Source organism: Microtus ochrogaster, chromosome 10, assembly GCF_000317375.1.
Source record: "Microtus ochrogaster isolate Prairie Vole_2 chromosome 10, MicOch1.0, whole genome shotgun sequence".
Lineage (NCBI taxonomy): Eukaryota > Metazoa > Chordata > Mammalia > Rodentia > Cricetidae > Microtus > Microtus ochrogaster.
In genome coordinates, this window is record NC_022016.1 from 76,363,910 (window position 1) to 76,385,092 (window position 21,183).

A 21,183-nucleotide genomic window follows, 5' to 3' on the forward strand; every position below is an offset into this window, starting at 1 on the left:
AAAGACTTACATATAATACTGTTTGCAAGTGAGCAACAGTTGGTTAGCCATGACTCTACTCCTGGGGAACAAGTCAGCTTCTTTCTATAGGGTAGCTTTTGTCAACCTGGGGTAGTTTGCCCTCAGTGAGTATTTGATAGTGTCTGGAGATATTTTGTTTGGGACAGTTAGAGATGGGGGATGGGGTACTCCTAGAACCTATTGGGTAGAAGCCTGAGACTGTATGAACTATCTTAAAATGCAGAAGGTAGGACCCAGCAATAAAGAGTTTTCTGGCCCAAGATAATAGCATATGTTAAACATTGCTTCCTGCCACCTAGAGATAGCACAGTAAATGGCAGACCTGCTTCTTTGTTGCTAGTCCCAGCAGAGCGTGAGGGTCCAGATAGCAGCGCGTGAAGCACCATAAGGACACAACACTTGGTGTTTGTCAATTTTTTCTCAATAGAAATAAAAATAAAGCTTTTAAAATAGTAATAAGCTTAAGAGGTTTATAAATTAGGAGGTTTATGAATTAGAAACAGTTCACTGACATCAAGACACTAAGGTAACAATTGCTTTTTTAACAGGAGTGTATTCACTTAAATTGTTACTGTTTTTTTCCCTTCCCTTCTCTCATGTCACTGTCCCCTTTGTTAGGTCATTGCTGAAGCCCTTAATAAGCTAGTTCCTCAGAAGGCAAACCTCGTTCTTCTGTCCGGTGCTAACGAGGGAAAGTGTGACCTCAAAGAGAAGTGGTTTGGGACTCAGTATAGCACAGAAGGTAAGAGGCTGTGATGGCCCTCCTTTACTTCCATATATCTAACTCAGTTGGGACTTTTTTTTAAAAAAGATTTTTTGTGCAATCATATATGTGTGTGTGTGTATGTGTGTGTGTGTGTGTGTGTGTGTGTGTGTGTATCTGAGGAAATGAGAAAATGTCAGAACCCATGGAACTGAAGTTATTGGCAGCTGTGACCTGCTCTGTGGGTGCAGAGCAGCAGGTACTCTTAACTGCTGAGCCATCTTTCCAGCCCCATTAGCTGGGAATATTAACTTGATGGTTTTTATAGAGACAAAAAATGTATATGTGTGAACCTGGAAACAACCTAAATGCCCCTTAACCGAAGAATGGGTAAGGAAAATGTGGTTCATTTACACAGTGGAATACTACAAAGCAGAAAAAATGACAGCTTGAATTTTGCAGGCAAATGGATGGAGCTAGAAAACATTATTTTGAGTGAGGTAACCCAGACACAGAAAGACAATTATCACATGTACTCACCCATAGGTGGCTTTTAAACATAAAGCAAAGAAAACCAGCCTACAAGCCACAATCCCAGAGAACTTAGACAACAATGCGGACACTAAGAGAGACTTACATAGATCTAATCTACATGGGAAGTAGAAAGTAGAAAAAGACAAGATCTCCTTAGTAAATTGGGAACATGGGGACCTTGGGGAGGATTGAAGCGGGGAGGGGAGCAAAGAAAAATGTAGAGCTCAATAAATATCAATAAAAAATGTATATGTGTGCAATGCATATATAATTTAATTTTTATTATTTTTTAGACAGGGTCTCACTTTGTAGCCTTGACTAACCTTAGACTCATTGTATAGACCAGGATTACTGTCTTCTCCTCTCTTCTCCTCTCCCCTCCTCTCCTCCCCTCCTCTCCCCTCCCCTCCCCTCCTCTCCTCTCCTCCTCTCTTCTCTTCTCTCTCTCTTTTTTTTTTGGTTTTTCGAGACAGGGTTTCTCTGTAGCTTTGGTGCCTGTCCTGGAACTAGCTCTTGTAGACCAGGCTGGCCTTAAACTCCCAGAGATCCTCCTGCCTCTGCCTCCCGAGTGCTGGGATTAAAGGCATGCGCCACCACCGCCCGGCTTTCTCTTCTCTTCTTAAGACAGGGTCTCTCTACATAGCCCTGGCTATTATGTAAGACCAGGATGGCCTCTGCCTCGGAGTGCTGCAATCATAGGTGTGCTACCCTACCAGGCTTCTCATGTCTGCACTATTCTTAGCGTTATCTTCTAACTTCCCATAATAGCCTATTAAGCCCAAAGATCCTGAAGTCAGAAGACGGTGGTCTTCTGACAGATGTGGTCTGTTCTGCCACAGCAGTCCCCACTCCTGGCACCATAGTTAGGGTTTCTGTTGCTGTGATAAAACATCATGACCAAAAGCAATTCAGGAAGGAAAGGGCTTGTTTCTTCTTAGAACTCTCGGGTCACTCTCCATCAAGTCAGGGCAGGAAGTTGAGTGGGAACCTGGGACCAAAACTGAAACAGAGATCACAGAGGAAGGCTGCTTATTGGCTTGCTCAGCCTGCTTTCTTAGAGCACCCAGGGCCACCTGCCAGACAGGGGTGATAGCACCCATAATGAGCTGGGCCTTCCCATATCAACCACCAATCAAGAAAATATCCTGCAGACCTTCCCGTAGGCAAATATGGATGGAGGCATTTTCTCAATTAAGACTCCCTCTTCCTAGACATGTCTAGGTTCATGCCAAGTTGACAAAAACCAACCAGGATACTGGCCTTAAACTGACAGAGATCTGCCTTCCTCTGCTGCCTGAATGCAGGGATTAAAGGAGTGTACCACTATGCCTGGCAAAAGTATAAGTTTTTAAAACTTTATTTGGGAATGAAACTTACTTACCCTTAGTGAGCAGTTCTTTTCTGCTTTATTTATATTTTTGAATTAGTGAAAATAGCCTACTTAATCGATCATTTATTTGGTAGGTAGATTTTTATTTTTTATTCATTGTTATTTATCGATAGTACTTATTGTTTTGGAGGGAGAGTCTTGTTATGGAGTTTTGGAGGGCTAGCCTGGACGCAGAACCCTCCCGCCTGCAGCTCCAAGTGCACAGCAGCCCTTACTTTCATCTTGTTTTGGAGCAATAGTTCTCAGCCTGTGGGTCGTGACCCTATTAGGGGTTGGATGATCTTTTCATGGGGCCTCTTTAGACCATCTGTAAACATAGATATTTACATTATAATTCATAACAGTAGCAAAATTAATTATGAACTATCAACATAAATAATTTTATTGTTGAGGAACTCTATTAAAAGGGTTGCAGCATTAGGAAGGTTGAGAAGCGCTGTTTTAGAGAAACGTTTCTCTGGACATTTCTAGGCGTCACTGCCTAGCTCCTGCTGTACGCAAACTATTCTGAGAGGGGGGGGAGAGGAAAAAGAACATTTGTCAGACTCCCATGTGTGTCACCTGGGTATCCAGAATAGATTCTGACTGCGTGTGGTACATATATTTATAATCCAGTACCCAGGAACTCAAGCAGGAGGAGCTCCAGTTAGAGCATAGTGCAGGCTGTGGAATGAGAATGTCTCCAGAATGAAGAGGAAGGGAGGTACAGGAAGAAAGATTGACTCTGAACCAGAGATTCTGGGTGAGACCTGAGTTCTGCATTCTGAATGCTGTCGTAGATGATGGCGGTGCTGGGTCCTGCTTTGACTGTGAGTGTCTAGGTTTTGTAGCTATGCCTGAGGAGAAATCTAGTGGAAAAGGCCAGTTGATGGCCACCTTGTTAAGAGAATTCTGGGCGTTGCATTATTTGTTGGATCCGTTTGTTTTTTCTCTCTACAGATATTGAACACTCTTGGGCTGAACTGTGGAAGAGTAATTTTGACTTAAATCCAGATCTTCATCTTCCAGCTGAAAACAAGTACATAGGTCAGTAAAATAGTCATCATCGTGTGTGTCGATCCATGTGGTGATAAGACACAGCTGTGGTGTGTATCAGTGAACCCATATTTTAGGATATCAGCAGTATTCTGGGATGGGAATTACTATTTTCTTTGTTTTTTTTTTTTTTCCTCCACTGGAAAGTGGAGAAAAAACAAATTTAGAAATGCAAAGTGACTTATCCAAGTCCCAGAGGAACTTGACTCCTAATAGTCACGGCTGCTCCTTTCCCAGGAACAGACTGTTAGAAGGCTGTGAGATCAGGTCCAGCTTAGCAAGAGAAAGAGCGTGCCACTGGGTGTGACCTGAGTTCCCTCCCCGGAGTCCATTTGGTGGAAGGAGAGAACTGGCTCCTGCAAGTTGTCCCTGTCCCCACTGAGCAAATGTATTAAAGAGAAGATGAACCAGGAAATCCACATAATGGGCTTGAGTTTGCTGTGATGATTGCTGAAAACGTATGGTCTATGCAAAAGGAAAATAGGCAAATGTTTAATTGTACATAGAAATGGTGTTATTTCAAAACATTTTGTTCTAAATAGATATGTATCTGCAGACCTATCCATTAGCTTGCATTGGCAAATAGATTTCTAAGTTTCAGTGAGAAAATGAAAAACTGGAGGTTTTACCACTGTTCGTGACTGTAGTTTACTCAGGACACCTCCTTTCCCAGCAATCCATTCACCGTCCACATCCACCAGAGATGAGACAGCCCTCACATCCTTGTCCTTGTGCCACACAAGTCACAGGTCAATGAGCCAGACCGATACACACGTAGTCATGTGAAGAGGAAGTATTGATACATATTACAGTGTGATGAATCTTTAACATACTACATCAGGGGCTAGAGAGCCAGCTTAATGGTCAAGAGCTTTGCTGCTTTTGCAGAGGAACTGGGTTCAGTTTCCAGCCTCCACATGGCATGAGTTACAGATGGTTGTGAGTGACCATGTGGTGCTGCGAACTGAACCCTAATCTTCTGGAAGAACAGCCAGTGCTCTTAACCATCTCTGGCCCCATCAGTACTTTTTAATAAATACATTATGTGCATCTTTTGTTCTCCATTTTCTTTAACTATCTCTTATTGCTTACCTAATTAACATGTTAATTAAGCAGTTTGTCATTAATTTGAAATGACAAGATAAGCTTTATTTAAGCAGAACTGTTTGGTAATCTTTCCTTATTGAAGAATATGTTCATTCAAAATTGAGTTATACAAGTACCCTGACCCAAGGACCGCACTCTCCTAGTTAGCAATTGCTTGAGAAAAGGAATAAATTGAATGTACTGTTGGGAATTAGACAGTTTCAGTTTTCATCTAATGTAAGGTCAAGTGGACATTGTATTCCAGTATTTGAAAAATGGTCACTCTTTTGTTCTTGTTGCTAGCCACGGACTTTACATTGAAGGCTTTTGATTGCCCTGAAACGGAATACCCTGCAAAAATTGTGAATACTCCGCAAGGTTGCCTATGGTATAAGAAGGACAACAAATTCAAAATCCCCAAAGGTGAGCTCTGCCCTCTAAAGGAGGGAAGTCTCTGTTCCTGTTGCTGTCTCCTTCCCCACTTTTTCTTTGAAGCCCCTTTTTACACCGAGAAATTAATATGTGCTCCTGCTTCTAGGTGTGTGTATAGACACTCTGCTTTCCAGGAAAGGGAAACTCAGCTCTGGGGCTGGTGAGACAGCTCTGCAGCTTACACCCCATACCAAGCCTGTGCTCTGGGTTTTGATCCCCAGGACTGCATGGGAGGAGGAGAGAACCACCTTCCAAGAATTGTCCCCTGACCTACACACAACTTAAAGAATCAAGTCTAGACAGAAATTGTTTTTAAGTATTTATTCTTTCAGAACAATGAAATTAGAACGAGATATTTGACCATCTTAAAGGATTGATTATATTATTTGAAAATTATGTTTAAAACAGATGGAAAGATATGAGGAAAATTATGCCTAGATACAGTAGAAAGCCTAATTAAACTTGTCACGGGAACTCTTCCCCAACTGCTTATCTCTGCCCTTTACTCCTAGCATGTAAAGCATGTGTAGTTTGGGGCTAAACAGATTCTTTACATTCTGTATCTTTTAGGTGGTGGCCCCAACTGTGTTGTTCTTGTGTGTGGCAGCTTGGAGTCATAGTGTGAGGCTGCCATTTGATGAGTGTCCTGAACCTAGACACGCCCCCTTTCACCCTTCCTCCCCATGCCTCCCTTCTCCAAAACTCCACTCAGTATGTCCAGACTGACCTCCAGATGCCACTTCGTCCCCAGGCTTGGAATCTGAAGCTGCACCAATGTTTGCCTTGAGTGACTTGTTAGAAATAGTGTTTGCCTTTTAGTCAGCTTCTTTAGAAGACGGCTCTCGTTCTGACTTCTATGAACATTGAGTTACTTGACTAATGTTCCTAACATGTATACTTCTATAAATATTTTTGCCTATCTGAAGTTACTGGCAAATGTGGTTATTCGTAGACCTTTCCATATGTTTGATATTCCCATAGGTTAAAGTGTGCCTTCTATGATACTTTATTTGGAATGGTAAAAAATTCCCTTTAAAAGCTTTAGGAATAAACATAAAGTATGAAGGTATAAAAGAGAATAAACATGTAATGAAGCTTTAAGGATTAGTAGTTTATTTAGATTTTAAAAGCCACATTAGGAGAAAATAGTAGGTGTTAAAATATTTGAGGCCTCTACCATCTGTATTTTATCCGTGGTCTTTTTCTTCCAGCCTATATACGTTTCCATCTGATCTCACCTTTGATACAGAAGTCTGCAGCAAAGTAAGTGTTTGGGCTTTTGTTGTTATTTTTTTCCTCAAAAAAGAAAAAAAGTCTAAACTGTGCTGGCTAGTTTTATGTCAACTTCCAGAAGCCTGACCTTGCTTTTAGAAGACCTGTGGGAAAGCCTGAGGTACATTTTCTTGATTAACTGTTGATGTCAATGGTGCCGTCTTTGGGCTGATGATCTATAAGAAATTGGGCTGAGCAAGCCATGGGAAGGAAGCCATCAAGGCATAAGCAGCACCTTCCATGGCCTCTACATCAGCTCCTGCCTCCAGGTTCCTTCCCTGCTTGAGTTCCTGCCCTGACTTCCTTTGATGATGGACTGTGATGTGGAAATTTAGCAAAATAAATCCTTTCTTTCCCAGTTGCTTTTGGTCATGGTGTTCATCACAGCAGTGATGACCCTGACTGAAGAGCTGGTCCAGGAGCGGAGTACTGATGTGACAGATGGACTGTATTTGGGGAGGACTCTGGGCTGGGGAAGCTTGTTGAGCTGTGGTGGGAACTGGGGGAATGAGACCGTGCAGACGATGAAGCCTGGCTTATGAAGTTTCAAATGGAAGCAAAGACTGTGGGGCCTTTTGTGTGACATTGTGAATTAAGAATCTGTGGTATGTGGTCAGCTGAAGCTGAAGAATCAGCTGTGACTAAGAAGAAAGAGATCAGCACCGTGGTGGCAGACTCCTCTGGGAAGTGTTTCCTTGGGGCCAGCACACTGACTTCTTAAACCATTGGAAAACAGTTTTATTTCAGTTTTTGTTTTCTGTGCTCTAAACAAGGCAGAATAATAACTCGTAAGCAAATCACAGAATTACTGGGTTGGGAAAGGTCCTAAAATTAAGCTCTCAACTGTAAACTAGGAATGGAGTCGTGCAGGGACTGGCTTCCTGTCTACAGAGAAGGCTGACTGCGTTTCTGTTGAGCTAGTACCAGACTGCAGAGTTTTAAGTTTCATTATAAACTGTATGTGTTTGTATGTGTCTAGGGATGGGGTGTGGTGGGGGTGCTGCTGCTGCTGGTGGGAATGAGTGCAGGTTCCAGAACAGGTCAGAAAAGGGTCCATTCGAGCTGGAATCATAAGCAGTTGTGAATTATCTGTTGTGGGTGCTGGGAATTGAACTCAGGTCCTCAGCAAGAGTTTCTAACTGCTGAACCATCTCTCCAACCCCAACCTCCAGACTTTTAATTATACCTTGTTCTTTATAAATTATTCATGAATAATTCATTTGTGAAATTGTTCATAAATATTCATTATACCTGGGTTGGGAAAGGCCCTCACTGTACTTTCCAGACTTTTAATTATACTTTGTTTTTTACAAATTATTTTTACATATGAATTATTATAATGGTTTGTCCTTTACAAATTATTATATTTACAACTTCCAGACTTTTAACTATACATATTATTCATAATAATTCATTTATGAAACTATTCATATATTTTCATTTATATAGACAGCTGCACTGTGGGAGATCAGAGGGCCCAAAAAAAAGTGAGTTATAGAAAAGGCTCAGAAAATGTTAGCGAATTTCTTTTTTTTGTTTTTAGTTTGAGACAGAGTTTTTCTGTGTAGCCCTGGCTGTCATAGAACTCTTTTCTGTAGACCAGCCTTGAACTCCCAGAGATCCGCCTGCTCCTGCCTCCCGAGTGCTGGGGTTAAAGGTGTGCTGCCACCACCCGACTGTATTTTTTTTTCTTTGCCTCTTAATTATAAAATCCAGCCCTAAAATAATAAGCATTATGCTATCTACCCCCACCCCCTCCATGTATTACTGTTCTCCATTTCCTCATATTTTAAATGTGTAAGTCTGAAACCCTAAGCCTGATGGGTAGCCAGGGCTGCTGGCTTTGAGGCTGGTTCATTCCCTCGCTGCGTGTGAATGTGTTGTCCTTCTCTGTGTATGTGACATGAAAAGATTGGGACAGCTACTGAAGGTTGTCCTCTGATAGGCCTGTGGAGTTAGACTTCCTGAAGGTGAGGTTTCTGATAGAAAGAGGTCTGTGTATTCTTGTCTTTCCTGCCAATTGATGATGCTAGTTCCACTTTGTCCTTTCCAGTGTTGTCCTCTTTGACATCTTCGTCAATATTCTTACTCACAACCTTGCCGAGCCAGCTTATGAAGCTGACGTGGCACAGCTGGAGTACAAACTGGTAGCTGGTGAGCACGGTCTCATTATTCGAGTGAAAGGATTCAACCACAAACTACCTGTAAGTAAACGAGTTCTGCTTTCTCTGAGGGAGCTTTGAAATCCTGTATTTATCTGTGTTGTCCCAAAGCACTATAAGCAGAGACCCGATGGGCAGTGCCACAGGTTTGCCTTGCATATGACAACTGTTCTTTGAACATACACAATAAGATTCCTGCCCTGGCTTCCCTCAATGACGGACTGTGAAGCTGGTTTTGGTCAGTGTTTCATGGCAACAACAGAGACACAGACTGGAACAAGCCTATCCCTGAATCTGGGCTTCGTGACTGGCAATCTAGGGTTCTTCTGTCTCTGGGTGCTGTGGTGGGGTGGGACGCAGGTTCTCATGCTCCATGGCACACACTTTACTGACTGGGCCACCTCCCTGGGCCCACCAAGAGTTTTGTAAATATATATTTTATATATAAATATTTATATATATTGGGCTGGAGAGATGACTCAGAGGTTATGAGCACTGGTCCTGAGTTCAATTCCCAGCAAGCACTTGGTGGCTCATAATGATCTGTAATGCGATCTGGTGCCCTCTTCTGGCCTGCAGCCATACATGCAGGCAGAACACTGTATACATAATAAATAAATAGATCTTGAAAAAGAATACACTAATAAGATATATTAATGTATATTCTGGCAATACATAGGAATACACCTATGCTTTAGGGCTGATCTTATTTTGGTTTGCTCTGTTTCTCTGAAGCCCACAGTGGCATTTAGGTTTGGTCTGAGGTAAATTCTCACAAAAGAGCAATAACAAACTTAAGGAAGGACGTTAATATTCTGGGAACTGTTCACAGAAGGAAGGTAGCACAGGAAAGAACCTGGCAGAATCCAGCCCTGCACTGAGAAAACTCTGAAGTCTAAGTCTTCCCTTTATAGCGTTGCTGCTGTCTGCCCACCAGGAGACGCTGTGGAGTGACTTACTTTTGCCCACCTTCAAATGTAGCCTTAAGATTCAAACAGATTGAATCCCAGAATGCAGTGAGTGTCATCTGGGAAACATGTTTAGAAAGCTGTTTAAAATACAAACCTTGGAAAATTGGTGCTTTCCAAGTTTTTGAGGTTTGTCTCACCTTAATACTTAAAAGCGATATATATTTATGTATAGAAAAATAAAGATTGATTTTATTTACAGGATATAGGTGTAAACTTCTTAAAAATTTTGAAAATTAAATATAACAACATTGTATAATAAATGATGCACCTTGGCTAAGTTCCTGAATGACAGAGCCAAAGCAGTTTTTAGAAATGATCAGAAACAAGTATTTGAGTTACAAATTGGGAAAAAACAAAACAATGCCCAGGAAAAGGAAAACGTTTAAGTACTATCTAAAGAAAATTGTAAAACTTCACATTTCTGAATAAGAATTTTTTTTTTTTTGAGGCAGGGCCTCACTATATGTCCCTGGCTGTCCTAAAACTGTAGACCAGGCTGGCCTTGAACTCACAGAGATCCCCTGTCTCTGCCTCTCAAGAGCTGGATTAAAGGTGTGCACCATCATGTCTGACTTGGATTAAGACTAATATTACACAGTTATCACTGCATCCAAAATTTATATGCAAATAAAATAACCTTCCAGTTGAAGGCACATTTTCAAGGTAGTTTGGAAGGAAGATGGTGGAAACTGAAGACAAACCGCCTCAGCTTTGAGGAAGCAGCAGCCTTGGCCTGTGGGGACTGAGTCCCGAGCACTCCCCTCAGGTCCTGACTCCGTGCTCACCGGAGCGGAGTGTGCTTTCCGAGCTTTGCTGCTGAAAATGCCTTTTCTTTTAGCTGCTCTTCCAGCTCATCATTGACTACCTGGCTGAGTTCAGTTCCACACCCGCTGTCTTCACCATGATAACTGAGCAGCTGAAGAAGACCTACTTCAACATCCTCATCAAGCCGGAGACTCTGGCCAAGTAGGTGGACATGGGACATGACTAGAAACGGCTGGCTTCCAGGAGGAGGCATGTGGGTTGCTGAACCTTTTAACCTCTACTGTCGAGAAGAGTGCAGAAGGGATCTCCACAGCCTGAGCAAAAGCATAAACCCTCTGTGACAGGGATGCCTTGGCTGATTGTAACCTGCATGGCTATCTTTGTGTGAATCAGAAAAAGGTGCCTCAGGGTGCTCTGCATCATCTGACAAAAGAACTCCTGTGGGAAGGGCAGAAAAGGCTCTGTGAGGGGGCACAGCCCTTGGTCCTTTGGCTTTAAGCCACTTGATGACTTCATGGCTTAGGCGTCATCCAACAGCCTGACCTTAAACATAGGCCCGCTTTTGTTTTATAAGTGAGAATGAAAAATTGAATCACAGATAGTAAGAACTCAAAAAATCCAATAGCTATTAGGGAGTCAGTTTGGAGATGGGGAGTGAAGTTAGTCAGTCATGAACTCGGGTCACTGCAATCATAGACATTTTACTATACTTTAGCTAGCATTACAAATTAGTGACATTTCTAACAAAACAGAAATAATTAAAAATTTATGTATTAAAAAATTAGTACAATTAGTTAAATTTGACTTACTTAGCAACTTATGTGAAATATTTCACTCTATAGCTGAGTCAGGAAGGTGCATTGTATTGGTGAATAAACCCATTTAAAACTTTGTATGCAGTTTAATCTCTGCTCTGGTTATTTTGGCATTCATTTTCTCCATCATGCTATGGTGGGAATCACCTGTCTTGAAACACTTCTACAAAATCTTGACCTAACCTTTTTCTTAAGATACATTTCTTGCAACATTTGCTTTTAAATGTCCTTTGTGCAGAGATGTGAGACTTTTGATCCTGGAATATTCCCGCTGGTCTATGATTGACAAGTACCGGGCTTTAATGGATGGCCTTTCCCTTGATTCTCTGCTGAACTTTGTCAAGGATTTTAAATCCCAGCTCTTTGTTGAGGGCCTGGTGCAAGGGAATGTCACCAGCACGGTGAGTGTGGTGCTCTTACAGTGGGTGGGACCTGTGAATTTCATTCTTCTCCTGAAAGGTTTTATTGGGCCAGCATCACCAAATTCTGGTAGGAATTCCTGATCTGATGCCAGGCCAGGTCTTAAGCAAAAGACTGTTTATGACTTAGTGAAAGGGGTTTGTTATTAGTTTGCTTTGGTTAAATTTGCTTAAGATCACATGAGAAAACCATAATGCAGAGATTAGAATAGGGAGCGGAGAGTGATAAAATGTGTGCTGCACATACATGCACAGCCAGAGTCTGCATGCAGGCCTGGCCAAGCTCAGCGGTGACATTTTAAGTATCTAAGTAGTAAGATGGACAGAAAAGGTGGAATGGTAGTTTCCAGGGGCCTGTGGGGCTAGAAGGGAGGCAGAAGAGAGGTGTTTAATGGGTATATAATTCTGATTTTCCAAGATAGAGATGTTTTGAAAATATATCTCACAAGCATGACTATAGTTAATTGAATTGTGTGTATAAGATTATATATATATATATACATATATATATATATGTATATATATATATATTTCCAAGACAGAGTTTCTCTGTGTAGCCATAGCCAGCCTTGAACTCACAGAGATCTGCTTGCCTCTGCTTCCTGAGGATTAAAAATTGTTCTGGGATTAAGAATTGTACACTTTAAGTGACAGCCTTTGTTATATGAAAATGACGAAGCCTGAAAATAATGAAGTAAACGAAAAGTGCTTAGGAGTTAGCCAGGGAGATGTCCAAACTCCCTGCCAGAGTGGGAAAATGCTCCCTCTTAGATCTGTGGCTTCTATTCTTCCCCTTCTTTCTGGTTTTCTCTCCCAAACCCCAAGCCAGCCTTGGTTTCTGTCCTGCCAAAAGAAAGACTTCCCAAAGTCTCAGTAGCAAGAAAAGCAGGATAGCTGGTTGTCTAACACAGTGGGAGGGCCAGGCAGGAGTTTAGGCTGGAGACTTGATGTCATGGAGTAGCTGCAGGGGAAATTATTACAGAGTTGAGCATCTTATAGGCAGAACAGTGTCTGAGGAGGAACAGAAGGGATGCAGTCAGTCAAGTGCTGTTGTGTTGTTTACTCTGTCAGCTGCTCAGACTTGTAAAATACAGCACTGGGCACAGCATGGCCTAGCTAGAGAAGCCAGTGTGAATACACTCAGCGGAGGGGCAGCGGGAGTCATTTAGCACTTGATAAACATCTTGTCCAGCGATTAGGTGACAGGCTCTGCTTTCCTACTGCTGTCTGTCCTAAGTGCTGCAGAAATTGGAATTATTCTCTTTTATCTTTTAGGAGTCTATGGATTTCCTGAAATACGTTGTTGAGTAAGTATTGGATTTTTCCTCTGAGGTTTAGTGCTCTTCCCAGAAAGAAACATTAGGCTGGAGCTCGTCTGTTACTCAGCTCTTAGACCCTCCCGGTGCTTGCTTTTCTTGGCCTGATATAAACAGCAGTTGAGAGGGGGTTGAGGGAGAGCACTCAGTGTGCCCATGTGACCTGCACTGACTCTTTCGCAGCAAGCTGAACTTCGTGCCCCTGGAGCAGGAGATGCCTGTGCAGTTCCAGGTGGTGCAGCTGCCCAGCGGCCACCACTTATGCAAAGTCAGAGCCCTGAATAAAGGTGATGCTAACTCAGAAGTCACTGTGTACTACCAGGTGAGTTGGCCCCACCGCACAGCAGGTCTCCAGTACTTAGGCTGAGTTTCACCCTTTTGTTGTATTAAACTTGGGGGAGTTTGTGCAGTTAAAAACCATCACTAATATGCGCCTCCCTCTTGAAAAAAATCACACTGAGTATTGTTTTATTAATCAACGGGTAATGTAGAACACACAGTAAATGTGATGGAGCTGGGCGGTGGTGGCACACGCCTTTAATCCCCAAACTCGGGAGGCAAAGGCAGGAGGATCTCTGAGAGTTCGAGGCCAGCCTGGTCTACAGAGCTAGTTCCAGGACAGCTGTGACTGTTAAACAGAGAAACCCTATCTTGAAAAACCAAGAAAAAAAAAGTGATAAAATTCCTACATAGTCCCTAACAGAATCCAAGCAGTGAGATCGTTTTAAAGGACAGCTTGGAAAGAAATGAAATAAACCTAAGCAATCAGCATAGAACAAACTGGTTTTTGTGGGATGGTAAATCCAAGGCAGTTTGCTATTTTCTCTGACTCAGGTCTCCTTTATGTGTGTGTATTTTTTCTACAGTGGAGGGCTGGGGTTGGGTGTGGGTAGGCTGTAAAGGCTTCCCAGCAGACCCCACTCCACTGAGCCTGCTGCAGCATGGCCTTGCTTACTTTTTTTTTTAGGGGGGGGGAATTTTTATTGTGTGGCTAATCATGAGCCCGTTGTATGTACAGGTATATGTTTCAACAGGTGTATGTGGAAGTAGGTCAGCGGTCAACCTTGGGGATCATGCCTTAGGTGACATTCCTCTAGCCCTTCCCTTAAGAACCCCGAGACAAGGACTGGCCTGGAGGACAGCAAGCCGGCGAGCCTAGTGGCCAGTAAGCCCAAGGACTACAAGGACATGCCACCATGCCAATAAGTTTTTTCAGAAGAATTATTTTAATTTTATAAGTATGAGTGTTTTGCCTGCACGTATGTCTGTGTACCACATGAGTGCCTGGTACCTGCAGAGGCCAGAAAAGGGTATTGGATCCTTGGAACCGGAGTTAACCGTGAGCCACCACTTGGGTGCAGGCAATTAATTCCAGCCCCAAACCTATCATCTTTTAAATGTGGACCCTGAGGATTGAACTCAGGTCCTGGTGCTCATAGGGCAAGCACTTAGCCTCTGAGCCATCTTGCCGTCATTCCTCCTCCTCCCACATCTTTTATTTTGACATTGTCCTGTTTGACGGATGCAAATTCCCCTTCTGATGCCCTGGCCATCTCATACTAGCTGCTTCATTAGGAAACTTTCCTTTCTCACAGAACACACGAGTGGTCATGGATAGCCCCCTTAAAGGGAACAGAACTTCTTGGTGATTGTTAATCAGACTCCATCCTCTTCCTCTGGTGAAACAGGAAAGACAAGGAGTGAGTCTGTGCAAGGAATCTGCAGGAGACCGTATGAGCAGCACCCTTGTTTTCTGAGTTAGCTTGCTGTTCTCCAGACTTCTCGGGTACTTCCACAGTACTTGGTTTGACTGCAGAAGCTACTTTTCAGTTTTCATGCATTTTGAGAAACAGATTCAGATCCTCCAATCACTCCACACTTCCTGCTGTCCTCCTTAGGGCTTTCAACTACGTACTCGATTTTACAGTGTATCCTGAGCCTTGCAGGCAGGACCTGTCAGGCTTAGTATTGTTGGCTTCACCCATGTCTACCTGGAAGTCTGCACCAGTGCCAAGAACACAGGTGTTCTAGCACTATCCCTGTTCTTAGGGTCTCAGGCTGGTGGGAAGGCATAGTAAATAGGGTTGTTGGGACAAGAAGCTAAGGAGTGAAACCCAAGAAAGTAGTTGCCAAGATCATTAAACCCTTGCTTGTAATCATTAAGTCATTGCTTCTCTGATCAAGTTTTCCCTTCAGTCAGGTACCAGGAGTCTAAGAGAATATACTCTTATGGAGCTGCTTGTGGTAAGTTCATGAAGTGGTGTTCAGGAGTTCCTGGTCTACCTACCATGAGGCCAACCTTCATGCCTAAGGGATGTGGACCTGTGCTAGTCAGAGACTTGTAAATGGAAGGTCAGGTGGTCATTTATTCTCATCCAGTATGAGCAGTCAGGGGCCTGGACTATTTAGAACTGTATGGAGGAGGATTTTGGAGATCATCACACCTTAGGGTGAGAAATACCTGATGGAAAGTATGTTGAATTACAGATGCACATGGAAGAGCCCTGCTTTGACTTCCTTCGAACCAAGCAGACCCTTGGGTAAGTCTGCTGGCAAAAGCACTGAGAGCCTGGAACTCCCTTGCAGAGTTTGCCAGTCTGCTTTGGCCCTCCCATACCTTACACTATAGTACCTACATGTCAGTATTTCTGCAGTTCCTATGTTGGACTGTGATGGGGTTTTCAGTTTGTTCAGGCATCTGGATAAGCCAGAAAAGTGAGCTTGTACCCAGTTCAGCATAGGGGTGGGTACCTTCACCTCATGTTCATTGCCTCTCTGGACAGGAACCAGGTGACCACATGAACAACTCTAACTTCTCTGTCTGGCTTTAGGTACCACGTCTACCCAACATGTAGGAACACATCTGGGATTCTAGGATTCTCTGTAACTGTTGGGACTCAGGCAACCAAATACAAGTAAGAGAGTAAATGGGTACACTCCTGGTTTTCCAGATGTGAGGGTAGGGTGGGGCTCTACAGGTGCATCCCTGAACATCTGTGCTATGTACAGCTGTGGCGATGCATGGTTTGCTTTTAGTTGGAAGGGGTGGGGTGGATAATGGACAGCCCATCTAGGACTAATCAGAGCTTTACGGGTCCATAGGGTGTGGCTCAAACCCTACAGGTCACTCTGCAGGACTTACTAATATGCTTGTTTTCAGAGAGAAAATGGATGTTGGACTGATGTGGTCATCACTGAATGCACAAAGCCCTGGCTCTGGGCTTGATTCCCAGTACCACATAAAGCCAGGCATAGCATAGCATCATCTTGTAGTCAAGGCCAGCCCGGGCTGCATGACTGTCTTAAACTGCAAAACCAGCAGATGGTTCTGCTGTCAGGAGCACTTACGCTCTCGCTAGAGATGTCACTACTGACAGGTCACAGCCCTGATCAAGCTCTGACATCACGTTGAACGGTGGCTCACAACTGTCTCTAACTCCAATTTCGGGGAACTTAATGTGCTCTTCTGACCTCTGTGGGTACAGGTACACATGTGAGCAAAACATCCACACACACAAATGCTAACCCACCCCAGCCACACACACTCAACCTGAGGTGTAAGGCCGTGGCAGTTCCAGCTGTCAGTGTGTGAGCACTAGGAAATGAGGCCGGAGAGGAGAGGAACAAGATGTTCTCGTTTTCTTTGCTCTCCTGGCTTAGGGTGAAAACATTTAGCCTTTATGCGAGTGAACCTGAATTACTTTGGCTTCTATTCAAATTCTTTCAGCTCTGAAACTGTTGACAAGAAGATAGAAGAATTTCTTTCCAGCTTCGAGGAGAAGATTGAGAACCTCACTGAAGATGCATTCAACACTCAGGTGACTGTTTTCGGTCTGTTCACGTCCCAATACATCTAACCAATGTCCCTTTAAAACCCAGTGTGCACGCATGCCACGCTGGCACGTCTGAATGGGTGTGATGTTGTGGCTGACAGGTCACATCTCTAATCAAGCTGAAGGAGTGTGAGGACACCCACCTTGGGGAGGAGGTGGACAGGAACTGGAATGAAGTGGTGACGCAGCAGTATCTCTTTGACCGCCTTGCCCATGAGGTAATGAGTTCTCAGATTAGGGCAGCCCTGAGGACATTGAGTCTCGGGTTCAAACTGCAGATGTGGAGGAGGAACCTCGGCCACGGGGCCTGGTTGTCTTTCTCTTAAGTCTTTAGTTGTTAGAGTCCCTGTCATTTCTCTGTAAGATGCAAATCTTTACCTCTGTTCATGGACCAATTCAGCCAGAGAAGCTCCACTTTGAGGTTTATTATGAGACTCGATGAGGGTAACTTATGGGTTTCTACTAAGTAGAGTATATAGAGTTTATATTTTTATGAACATGGAGTTCTAAAGGTCTTTTGGCAACTTCTAGCTGGAATTACTGAAACCATCACAAAAGAGCTTTGGTCCTCTCATCCAGGTGACTGATAAGCACTGTACCTCATTCTGTGAGCCTTCACAGTTGCTGAGTGTGAAGGGCCGTGAGACACGAGCTGCAGTCCTCTGCTGATGTAGACAGCTGTTAGCAAGTGCAAAGACTGGTCCCTGAGGATCTCTGTCCTTTTGTGGAAGGGTGGGGGCAGATTGAGCAAGTTCCGGAAGATAAACTTAAGGTGCTGAGGAGTGGGGACAGAGGTCTGACAAGGACAACCAAGGACACCTGTTTCTTTCCTGTCCTCTCTGCAAGATTGAAGCACTGAAGTCTTTCTCAAAGTCAGACCTGGTCAGCTGGTTCAAGGCTCACAGAGGACCTGGAAGTAAAATGCTCAGTGTCCACGTGAGTACACTCAACCATTCGGAGTTGCTGGCACCTAACTGGCAAATTTTTCACCCTAGTCTTCGGCTGCTTCCAGACACCTAGCTGGCAAACTTCTCACCCAAGTCTTTGGCCTCTTCCAGGTTGTTGGATATGGGAAGTATGAACTGGAAGAAGATAGCACCCCTTTTGGTGAAGACTCCAATTCTCGTGAAGGGATGCAGCTGACCTACCTGCTACCCTCTCCTCTCCTGGCAGATTCTACCATCCCCATTACTGATATCAGGGCCTTCACATCAATGCTCAGCCTCTTCCCCTACCACAAAATAGTCAAATAAACTGCAGTCTCACTGGCCTGAAGCAGCGTGTATTTAAAGCCGTGTGTGAATTGTATGGAGTTACACTACTGCCTTAGGGCTTCATTGGATTTTGCGATGGCAACCTAGGATTTGATTTACTCTTCTCTCCTCTGCAAGACTAACCCAGGGTTACTGCACTGGATGGCAATGCGCTAGTAGCCAAGTGTGACCCAGACACTTATGTCAGCAGCTTGCCTGGCCTGTGTCCTCGGAGGAGGAGAACCCAGTTCCTGTGTGCCTACATGTAACTAATTTGTTATAGCACCAGACTGCCCTGTTTTGATTTTTAATGTATTTTTAAATAAACATAGTTCTGTATTTCCCTTCAGATCAAGCCATCTCTTGTGGCTTTTTTGGGGTGGGGGAGGTGGACATGGTGTGCTCCTGGAGCCCTGGAGGCAGGAAGGTGTTTCAGGCTGAGCCCCTGTGCTAGAGGAGCAGGGCTGGAGCCCTGAAGGCAGGAAGGTGTTTCAGGCTGAGCCCCTGTGCTAGAGGATCAGGGCTGGAGTCCTGGAGGCAGGAAGGTGTTTCAGGCTGAGCTCCTGTGCTAGAGGAGCAGGGCTGGAGTCCTGGGAGAAGCTCTGCCTCGGTCCCAGGTTGCCAAATTGGTTTCCAAGGTTAGTCATATAAACAATGAAAGAAACATATTTTTAAAAAGGTTGGAAAATTATTTTATGAAGCCTTAAGAAGCACTGCAGATAATTGGACTAATCCAAGTTTAGATACAATCTAATAGTTCAATTCTAAAATAAAGGTTATATAGGTGAACCATGAAATTTCCTAATACTTGACGTTCATACATTGCTCTGATGTTCTAAAAGGACTCTGCAGAAACAGTGTCTACAGTGGGCTGTGGAAAACTCAGGTGTATCTGTGTGTCATGTCGAGAACCCAAGACTATAAGAACTAGGAGACAGAGATTTTCTGCCTGAACAGCAGAAGTAGAGGGCAAGACACTAAGACCGGCATCTCTCTGGAAATGCTTTTCAAAGCATGGGATCTGGAAAAGGAAGAGACATCTTGTTTCAAAGCCTGAAGTTTTTCTCAGGACTGAAGTCACAATTGTAACTGCACAGAGGAGGGAAGCGTTTTCCACTTTAATTGTTCATCTGTGTCGTCAAGTCCAGTATCCCTGAGATAGGAACCACTGCAATAAGAAAGGAAGTGACAGGTTCTCCTGAAGGAAGATCGATTGTTGCTTAATTACGCCTACTGCCCTGGTCACCAGGTGTGAACTGAGTCGCCAGCCTAATGTTTCACAGCACCAAGACGCTTCAGTAATGGTTCGTCATAAACCCAGCACTCTCCATCTTCATGGAAGAGCTACAGAAGGAAGAGAGGACTCGGTTAGATAGTGCACGCTGTACTGCATGCCATGCCCATTCCAGGACTCGGTTAGATAGTGCACGCTGTACTGCATGCCATGCCCATTCCAGGACTCGGTTAGGTAGTGCACGCTGAACTGCATGCCATGCCCATTCCACCTGCTGAAATGAGTGTCTGGCAGGGACCAGAGGAACTCTTGGGTTTACCTCTTCAGTATTCACAGAAATAACCAAGTTACCGCTCGAAGCTGCAGAGGAAGCAGGATCAGGACTTACCCTCGTCTCCCACTGAATTTCCTTCTCCTTCCTTTCTCGGGCTTCTGCTCTTTGTCTTTCTTCAAGTCTGTGCTTTGCTTCGGTTGCTGCATCAATGTCTCTGATTTTTAAATTGAAAGTGACATCCTTCCAAAGGCTAAAGAGATGGAAGGAGCCTGTGAGCTGGAGAATGTAAACCTACAGCCACCTGACAGCTGCTGAGCGCCGCAGTACAGACTAGACCTCCTTACGCTGCTAACAGTACCAGAGCAGTAAAGAGCCCATGTGTCAAGCTGCCTGTCCCTACTTCCTTTGTTGACAACAGCAGGAGCAAAGACTTGGGAGTCTGCCTCTGCCTCTACAACTCTAGGGAGTCAGTTTATTTCTCAGGCTTGAGTGTCTTTAAACAGAAAGGGGAAAGGTCAAGAGGTCAACTGCAGGGACTTCAGGGCATAAGAAGTGGCTCCTTTATGTTGCTGCTATTTCAACTGTAGGGAAAGAGGCAGAGAGAAGTCAGCAAACTTAGCTGTAGTTACAAAGCTCTTAAATGTGGGAACTGACAAAGGGCCCAGGCACTGAGCTCAGCCTGTACTGTTTTTCAATGCTCTGTCTCCCAGACCCACCTGGACCCAGGCCTAGGCAAGCAGAAAGCACCATGGCAGCTGCTCTAGTTATGCTCCTTACCAGCGGGACTCATACTCGTTCTGATCTTCCAATTTCCTCACTTTTTTCTTGATTATAGGCAACTTCTTGGTATCTACAAATATGGTATTTTCCTAGATAACGAGAGGTAGAATGGTGAGTTATCACTCAGTGTTACTACAGAGTCAACTTCCCAGGAGACTTTAACACACAGATCCTATAAAGCTCAGCACAGTGAGTTTCAGATGCAACCTAAATCCAATAATTCTTAAGCTTAGAAGCTCAAATCAGCAGGCACATTCTATGTGTTCACTACATGCTAGAGCTATCTCTTGGAGCTATACCACCTCTATCAAGTAATCCTCATGTGAGGCAGCCTCTCTGAAGACAGGCTCAAATCCTCTCTAGACTCTAGCTCACAGCGCTCCCTACTCATCTATGTACCTGACTTAGGAGAAACAATGAGAGTACGTAAAACCCAAGTTCCTTAATGGTTACTATCTTATTTATCTGATGCAAAGCCATCAGTGAATTTCATCATAAACCTGAGTGTATAAAACACAAATTAGTTTAGCACTTTGTACTGGCTAATTTTATGTCAGCTTGACACAGGTTAGTCATCTGAGAGAAGGGAGCCCAACTGAAAAACTGCCTCCCTAAGACTGGGCTGTAGGCAAGCCCTAGGTCATGTTCTTAGTCATTGATGTGGGAGGGTCCAGTCCGTTACGGATGGTATCATCCCTGTTCCGGTTGGTCCTGGGTTCGTTCTCTTAAGAAAGCAGGCTGAGGGCTGGAGAGATGGCTCAGTGGTTAAGAGCACTGACTGCTCTTCCAGAGGACCTGGGTTCAATTCCCAGCACCCACATGGCAGCTCACAACTGTCTGAAGATCTAGTTCCAGGGGATCTGACACCTTCACACCAATGTACATAAA

The 21,183-nt window shown here is 44.0% G+C and overlaps 2 protein-coding genes across 14 annotated transcripts in view; one reads left to right on the forward strand and one right to left on the reverse strand.

Moving 5' to 3' along the window:
- Nrdc (nardilysin convertase) overlaps positions 1–18,356 on the forward strand; it is a 71,356-nt gene extending 53,000 nt beyond the window's left edge. For both annotated transcript variants that reach the window (XM_005353563.3, XM_005353565.3), the window contains 16 exons: positions 640–763; positions 3,588–3,674; positions 5,073–5,192; positions 6,413–6,464; positions 8,527–8,677; positions 10,445–10,572; positions 11,425–11,587; positions 12,881–12,912; positions 13,105–13,243; positions 15,118–15,165; positions 15,409–15,461; positions 15,753–15,836; positions 16,649–16,739; positions 16,856–16,972; positions 17,601–17,690; positions 17,813–18,356. In XM_005353563.3, coding sequence (XP_005353620.1) covers positions 640–763; positions 3,588–3,674; positions 5,073–5,192; positions 6,413–6,464; positions 8,527–8,677; positions 10,445–10,572; positions 11,425–11,587; positions 12,881–12,912; positions 13,105–13,243; positions 15,118–15,165; positions 15,409–15,461; positions 15,753–15,836; positions 16,649–16,739; positions 16,856–16,972; positions 17,601–17,690; positions 17,813–18,007 — 1,674 coding nt within the window. In that variant the 3' untranslated portion in view covers positions 18,008–18,356. The remainder of the gene's footprint in view (positions 1–639; positions 764–3,587; positions 3,675–5,072; positions 5,193–6,412; positions 6,465–8,526; positions 8,678–10,444; positions 10,573–11,424; positions 11,588–12,880; positions 12,913–13,104; positions 13,244–15,117; positions 15,166–15,408; positions 15,462–15,752; positions 15,837–16,648; positions 16,740–16,855; positions 16,973–17,600; positions 17,691–17,812) is intronic.
- A 319-nt stretch (positions 18,357–18,675) lies between these two features.
- Osbpl9 (oxysterol binding protein like 9) overlaps positions 18,676–21,183 on the reverse strand; it is a 138,478-nt gene continuing 135,970 nt past the window's right edge. For all 12 annotated transcript variants that reach the window (XM_005353569.3, XM_026781846.1, XM_005353568.1 and 9 more), the window contains 3 exons: positions 20,293–20,384; positions 19,630–19,765; positions 18,676–19,351 (listed from right to left, as the gene is read on the reverse strand). In XM_005353569.3, the coding sequence (XP_005353626.1) occupies positions 19,277–19,351; positions 19,630–19,765; positions 20,293–20,384 (303 nt within the window). In that variant the 3' untranslated portion in view covers positions 18,676–19,276. The remainder of the gene's footprint in view (positions 19,352–19,629; positions 19,766–20,292; positions 20,385–21,183) is intronic.